Source organism: Physeter macrocephalus, unplaced genomic scaffold (assembly GCF_002837175.3).
Source record: "Physeter macrocephalus isolate SW-GA unplaced genomic scaffold, ASM283717v5 random_275, whole genome shotgun sequence".
Taxonomy (NCBI): domain Eukaryota; kingdom Metazoa; phylum Chordata; class Mammalia; order Artiodactyla; family Physeteridae; genus Physeter; species Physeter macrocephalus.
Genome location: NW_021145577.1, coordinates 67,585 through 75,000, shown reverse-complemented (window position 1 = coordinate 75,000; position 7,416 = coordinate 67,585). Strand labels below are relative to the sequence as shown.

At 54.5% G+C, this 7,416-nt stretch overlaps 1 protein-coding gene across 1 annotated transcript in view; it reads right to left on the bottom strand.

Annotated features, from left to right (window-relative positions):
* Positions 1 to 20: 20 nt before the first annotated feature.
* Positions 21 to 7,416, bottom strand: part of LOC102974530 (ras-specific guanine nucleotide-releasing factor 1) — a gene marked incomplete at its 3' end in the record, with an annotated part of 74,209 nt that continues 66,813 nt past the window's right edge. The window contains exons 14-15 of the mRNA XM_028484994.1: positions 2,995 to 3,243; positions 21 to 394 (exon numbers count right to left, since the gene is read on the bottom strand). Of these exons, the coding sequence (XP_028340795.1) occupies positions 21 to 394; positions 2,995 to 3,243 (623 nt within the window). The remainder of the gene's footprint in view (positions 395 to 2,994; positions 3,244 to 7,416) is intronic.

The following is a 7,416-nucleotide window of genomic DNA, read 5'->3' as shown; positions in this document are numbered from 1 at the left end:
TGGCCCTCGCATCCACTCACTCTGCTTGCTGGGAGCTGAGTATTCTTCGGGCTTCTCAGCGCTCATATCGCCCTCATCTGGAATCTTGCTGGCGAAGCTGCTGGACACGTAGAGCTTGCTGGTGTCCAGCGTGGCCTTGCTGAAGGGCGACATGGCCGAGTACATGCTGGTGTAGCCGTTGGAGTTGCAGCTGAGGGCGGCCAGGTCCAGGGCCTTGCCGCCCGTGATGATGGGGATGTTTAGGGAGAGCTTCCGCCGGCGGCTCGGGGATGACGTCTTGGTGATGGACAGGGGTGGGGGTGAGGAGAACTTGCGGGTGGCGCGTGGTGACTTGGGGGGGTCGCCGTACAGGAGCTTGCTGTTCTGGCCACTGGCGAACAAGAGCTCCAATGACCTGTGGGGAGGGCCAGGGAGGGGATGGAAACAAACGGTCAGTGTGGGCCTGGCCGCCGGCCCAGGCCTGTGGGTCCCTGTCTCCTGGGGGGCTCAGCGGGGCAGCAACGGCTCCCTCATCCTCATATGCTCTCTGACCGCCGGGCTGGTCCTCTGAGTGGGCAGGTGTGAGAGGAGTCCACGCCAAAGGCGCCGGGTAGTTAAGTGGTCTGTGGCCAGGTGTCTATGGGCCCAAGGGTCCTGACCTGGGAGGGGGACAGGGACTTTGGGGGCGCGGTAGGTCTGCCTGATGCTCCCTCTTTGTATCCCTCTGGTCAGGAGCAGCAGCTGACCCGTGATGCTGTGGGTCTTCCTGACCTGCAGGCTTCTGAGAAACCTCTCTCTGTCCCCGCCACAGGCTCGGTGTCACCAACACCTCTGACGTCCTCCTCACCCAGGTCCAGAGAGTTTATGGATGAAGCTGAGACTCAGAGATGGGAAATGACTCATTTGATGCCTCCTGACTCTAAACCCAGTGTCCTTTCCACCCCACCTGGATGCTTGATCAGCCTCAGGTGTAAACTTGGGGGGCGGGAGGCTCCCCGCAGCCCTGGCCACGCTCTTACCGTCTGCAGGCAGGGCCCACAGCTCAGGGCCAGGCTGGGAACAGGTGATACCTACACGATAACACACACAGCAGCTCGCGTGCATGGACTGTACTCAGCAAGGGACAGACCTCATCTCTTAATCCTCACGGCTGCCCTGGGGGGAAGGTGCTTGTATTCCCATTTCATAGACAGGAAACAGGCTCCGAGAGGTGAAGGGATTTGGTCAAGGCGGTAGGGCTGAGGGCTGGGATCTGAACGTGCCTCTTCCCACTACAGGCTCTGCCTGCTGGGTGGAATCCCAGGGGGTTCCCAGGTTCCGGGTGTGGGGGGGTGACCTGCTGGATCCCTCAGGAATGATCTCGATTGCTTTTCAGGCGTGACTCCATCCTGGATGGGGCAGTTTTTCCTGCTCTCTCAGAGCCCTGGAAAGCCGGCTGCTGAGGTTTAGCGGGTAAACTGTGAGCACTGGGGGGGAGGGGGACAGGGAGGGGCTGGGGGAGGGGGACAGGGAGTGGCTGGGGGAGGGGACGGAGGTGTACTCCGGGCAGCTGGCCTGCTCTGGCAGCAGAGGCGTGGGGGCGGGGCAGGGGGATGGTTAGAGTCTGCAGGCTTCCCTGCCCCCGTCTTGTATCCTGGGCTCCCATTTGGGACCAGCCCGGCCCCCAGGCGGCCCTGGGAGTTGGTGTGGCTCAGGAGCTCTGCTCCAGGCAGCCCTAGAGAGAGGCCCCAGCCCCAGTCTCACCCGGGGTGGGGGGTGGGGGGTGGGGGAGGACTCAGCGGCGAAGAAAAGGAAAGCACCAGTTGGCCTTCCTCCTTTCCTGGCAGGCCCCTCCTGGAGCAGTGAGGTTCATCAGGATCTCTGAACTTGACCTACTGCTGGGTAGCCTCAGGCAGGTCCTTCATTCATCTGTGCCTCACTTTCCCCTCTGCTGGGTGAGGATTGATAGCTACCTTCCTCACCCATCTCAAACTGGGCTGCGGGTAGGGTCTTGCTGGGTTTGAGCTGCCCCCCTGGTGCCTCGTTGGTACCACCCTTGGCTGGGTAATCATCTGGCGAGATGGGGGTAAAGGTCTTCTTTGTTCACTAAGCTGGGTCCCCAGCAGTTGGACTGGTAAATCTTGAAGTTCTGAGACTGGCTCTTTGGGCTGGCCCCGGGCCTCGGCCAGTCTAGCGCCTGACCCTGCCGTGCGGGATGTGCCTGCCCTTAGAATTCTAACCTGGCAGGGACCCTGGGTTCACAGTGACCCCACCAGGCCCCTCAAAGCTTGGCCGGGCCGGGGGTGGGCAGCTGAGGGCTGGTTAAAGCAGGGACGTGAGGAGGACAGGTGGGAAAGGAATGTAAGGGGGGCACCTCCAACCTGCCTGTCACCCAGACTCAGACAGGGGTGGCCGCGTGGGCTCAACGAGACCAGGGCCCTGGGTTCAAGTCCCCACTTTGCCACAGACTTCCAGGAGCCCTGGGGTAAGTCTCTTGACCTTTCTGGTCCCAGTTGGCCCCCCACAGGGCTGAGCTGTGACAACGCAGATGGAAAAGATGGACTTGAAGCCGAGGCTAAGGTGGCCAGCCCTCCATAGGTGGTAAACCACCCCAAGTGTGCAAAAAGGGGACTCTCTCTCTTCTTCAGAGCAGACGTGGTCGAAGCAGAGAGGGGATAAGATTCTCTCTCTGTCTCTTTCTCTCCCTCCCTCCTTCCCTTGACTCCGCCCATCCTCTTTTTTGCCCTTTCTTCAACGGGGAAGGTGGGGAAACCCTGTCCTGTGGAGGAGGCGACCCCCGCCCCCAAACTCTACCCCAGCCCAGGAGCCCGGGGTGGGAGATGGAGAAAGCTGGGGCTGAGGAGGAGTATCAAGCAGGGCAGGCCTCCCCCACCTCTTTGCAAAGGGCGGGCTTGGTTCCCGGGGCGGGGGTGCCCCTCATCCCCCCAGCTCAGGTTCCAGCCCGCTGCCAAGCTCGGTCTCCCTCCTGGGCCCAGAAGCTCTGCGGGTCGGCCTGGGAGGAGGAGGCCTGCCCACCTGGCGGGGATGGCGCTGATGGGCTTCCTATAGATGGTGATGAGCTTGTCCAGGACCACGACGGCAGTGGTGAAGACGCGATAGGAGTGCAGGAAGGTGTTGAGGAAGTCGATGCTCAGGAAGCGCAGGTCCGTCAGCCTCTCCAACAGCCGCTCCACGCTGGCATACCGGATCTGCAGCACTTTGCAGGAGTTCATGGTTTTGCTGAAGCGAATGTCCACGTCATCACAATATAAGGAGGCGTCGGACCTGAGGAGGGAGGAGGGACTGAGAAGGCACTTGGGTCTGAAGGTGTCTGAGTCCGTGGCTGTCTCCCCGACCGGGCTGCGAGCTCCCCGAGGGCTGGACCACGGCACACCCATCACTGTCTCCCCAGCGCACCAACAGCCAAGGATGGAGGGACTGATGAAGGACGGGGTGGCTTGTGATGGGGACAGGGAAAGCTTTGGAAGACTGACGTTGGGGTAAAATGGGCTGCAACTTCTTTTTCCCAGTAATACCTGAAGACCTGACATTATAAAACTCTTAGAATTGCTGGATGAAATATAACAAACTTAAAAATAATGTGCTGCCACATTCACAAGCTATGAAGAAAATCCGTTCACACAAAAGCATGGACACACACATTCAGAGCAGCGTTATTCATCATTGCCCAAAAGTGGAAACAACCCAAATGTCTATGAACTGATGAAAGGATAAACAGAATGTGATCTATCCATACAATGGAATACTATTCAGCCATAAAAAGGAATGAAATACTGATATATGCTACAACATGGATGACTCCTGAAAACATGCTAGGTGAAGGAACCTAGTCACAAAAGTCCACACATTGTAGGATTTCATTTACATGAAACATCCAGAAGAGCCAAATCTGTAGACACAGAAAGTAGAGTGGTGGGTGCCAGGGGGTAGAAATAGGGGGGAATTGGAAGTGACTGCTAATATGCATGGGGTTTCTTTTTGGGGTGATGGAAATATTCTGGAATTAGACAGTGGTGATGGTGGCACAACACAGTGAATATACTAAAATCCACTGAATTGTACACTTTCAAATGGTGAGTTTTATGTTATATGAATTATATCTCAATAAAAAAAAAACAACTAGGGGCAAAAAATATACGGGAAATTTCCAGGGGCCAAAAATGAAGAGAAATTTGGAAACCAGTTGATGCTTTAGCTGCCTTTAGGGCATCTGCTGCTCTTGGAAACCAAGTGCCTTGGTTTCAATAGAGAAGTAGACCAGGCCTGGGCCTGCGGGTGGAGGGAGTTGGAGTGAGACCCCCATGTAAAGCTGGGACCTTTGAAGGGTTATAGGCTCAGTGAAAGGTGGCCTAGAAAAATCTACCCACCAGGAAAGGAAGATTTCAAGTTTTCTGTTTTAGCCCAGGCTGTGAGGGGGGAGCATGGGGAGAGTATCAAGCTCCCTTGAGAGTGTATTATTTGCCCTTCCAGTCGTTTTGGAAGACAAATACCTACTCTTTTTGTGGTCTGGGAAGCCCAAAGAGTATTAGCGTAGTCACAGGATGTAATGCTCCTGGGGCAACTGGTGGAAACAAATGCAAGACCTTTCTGGAAGGGCATCTGTCAACCAGGCTCTACAAGACATTCAAAGATAAACCCCCCACTGAAAATGAGCTCACAATCCAAAATTAAAAACTACGTGAGCAAGTGTCAGCAGATACGACGAGACTTCTTGGATCTTTGGGCTGCTGGTGGTTGATGATCTTCATTCTCTGGGACCTTCCTCTCAGACCCTGCCACTAGCATCTACCCACCAGAGGGCCGGGATGCAGTGTGTTGGGAGGGTAGCAGGAATACTCAGGGTGCATGGGACTAAATGTTTCTTTGTATTGCAAACCAAAAGTCAGGACGCTCTTAATTCAGTCTGACAACAGGGTGGGGTATCTGAAATGGGAACCATGCCAGAAACTCAGAGGCTTACGGGGAACACATCTAGGGAATGTCCCCCCAGCCACGGACCCTCCAGCTGTACCACTGATGCCTTTTTCCAGCCAGGCTCTCTGTTGCCACTCTATCCCTGGCCACCAGGAGGCACCCATCACCGCCTTGGGTGCAACGCTAACACCTACAGAAGAAAACCCAACTCCTCACCTGTCACATTACTATTATCTGACTCCTGCCCACCTCTTCAGCCCGCTGTATTGTTTAAGAAAATACAGTTGTGCTATAAAAAATAAGAGAAGCAGAAAAGGAGGACAGACGAAGGAGCAAACAGCTTGTGAGCCATGGCAGGCATATATATACACTAAGTAAAGCATTCATGTGCCAAATGTAAATAGGAGGGGTGGAAGGACCAAGCATGCACTAAAGAGTCACAAGGCACCAAATATTCAAGCTACACTTAATATTCATGAGGCATAGCGTACACTCAGTATTCATGTCTTAAGTCAGCCACCCACTGGCGACATCCATTCTGACCCTCTACCCTCTGTCCCAGAACTATAGATAAACCTGTAGCTCTTCTTCAGTCTAACTGGTGAGCTGCCACTGTGGCCAGACATACTTGCCCCGACTTCTCAGACAGAGCAAGCGTGTGCCCTTGGATCCACTGATGAAGCTTCAACTCTGGCCCCTGTAGCTGCTGCATCAGCAAGGAAGGTAGATGGGGCAGGGAGAGAGGCTGGACAATGACCATGGTGTAACTAGCTCATGCAACTACGTGTAACAGGCACTAACCTCCTATCCCTTCTCTTTCCCCTGGTTTCTCACTAAGTGTTGAAAATTGATTCACTAGACTGTGTGGTTAAGCATCTTAATTGGGTCTGTGAGCCTTTCTGTTCTAAGACCTCTGGGATAGTTTATCTGGTAGTGAACTTGGAGGCCATAATTGCATCAAGGTTATTTCCCATAGGACATACCACTCTCCCAACCCTGCAGCCCCATGGGACGTTTTATCATTCCCCAAACACACCATGTGCTTCCCTGCCTCTGCGCCTTTGCACGTGCTGTTCCATCTTCCCAGGATGCCCTTCCCCCTCCACCATTTAGCAAACCCTAACTTATCCTTTGAGGTCAGTTCTGATGTCCTCTTCTTGGGAAAGTCTTCCCCAGCTGTGCCAGGTGAACGAGTCACTCATTCTCTGAACCCTCATTCGTAGCATCATACAAATTCTATTTTGTAGCACCCGCTAGTGTTTTACGATTTCTATGTGTCTCTTTCTCTCACTAAATGGTGAACTCCCTGAGGACCGAGGCCACGTCTGCTCATCTCTGCTCCCTGACGCCCTCGCAGGGGGACGCTGCCCATGGGCTACTCCTGCCAAGGAGGCCACGCTTAAGTCTGGGAGCCGACAGGTCCTTGGAGTTGTCACCTTGATCTGGATATTCCATTCCCTTTATCACCATCATAGTTTAAAATGCTGTTATTTTTTCTTTCACGGGTGAGTTTATTTTGGTTTCTCTGCTCACTTTTACTGCCTCAATACGCGCTCTCTGCAGAAGATAAGTAGGTACCCACTATACATTTAACCATCATTCTACGTGTGGTTTTTAAAATTCATCGTTGAAACAAATCCAGGAGGGAGGCAGGTAGGTGTTATCATCTCCCACTAACAGGTGAGAGACCCAAGCTCAGACATGTTAAGTGACTTGTCCATAGTCATACACAGAGCAGAAGCTGTGGGCCAGGGCTCATGCCTTCAAGTCCAGACCTTCCTTCTGGGCTCCAGCACCTTTGGCTGTTAAACAATGTAGCCATGGGGTGCGGTGGGGCTACTCCTCATAAACTCAGCCGGATGCTTGAAAGCTCGGGCGTACACGACACTGCCTTGGCTAGCTCCTAGCTGCTGGCGTGCTCGCTTCATCAGGCCTGCTGTCGAAACGGGGTGGGTGGGACCCTTCACACCCTCACTACACAATGGCCTGCAGCTCTCCCGAGTGTGCACTTCAGGTAGCAAAGAGGCAGTGGGTCCCCAAGGTTTGCCTTGGGCAGGACAACATGCCTGGGGTCGGTTAGACGGGTCCTGGCGTGTGCCAGGTGTGCAGAGCAGCTGGGAGTTCAGCGGTTCAGATGGAGGCCAGGGAGCCAGCGGGCCACCTGGGGGGCACCGTGAGGGGGTCAGGCGAGCAGATGCTGGAGGAGAAGCAGGGCTGGTGCAGGCCAGGAACCTGCACTGGCCGGCGGGGCTCAGACAGCTGAGTTCAGCAGGATGCCAGCCCCCTCGCCCTTCCTCCCTGGCATTGCCCAAACAAAAGAAAAATAGTTAATAAAAAAAATAGAGTGCGTGAAATGTCATTCCTGATGTTCTATTTTATTTTTATTTATTTATTTTTTTTTTTGTGGTACGCGGGCCTCTCACTGCTGTGGCCTCTCCCGTTGCGGAGCACAGGCTCCGGACGCGCAGGCTCAGCGGCCATGGCTCACGGGCCCAGCCTCTCCGCGGCATGTGGGATCTTCCC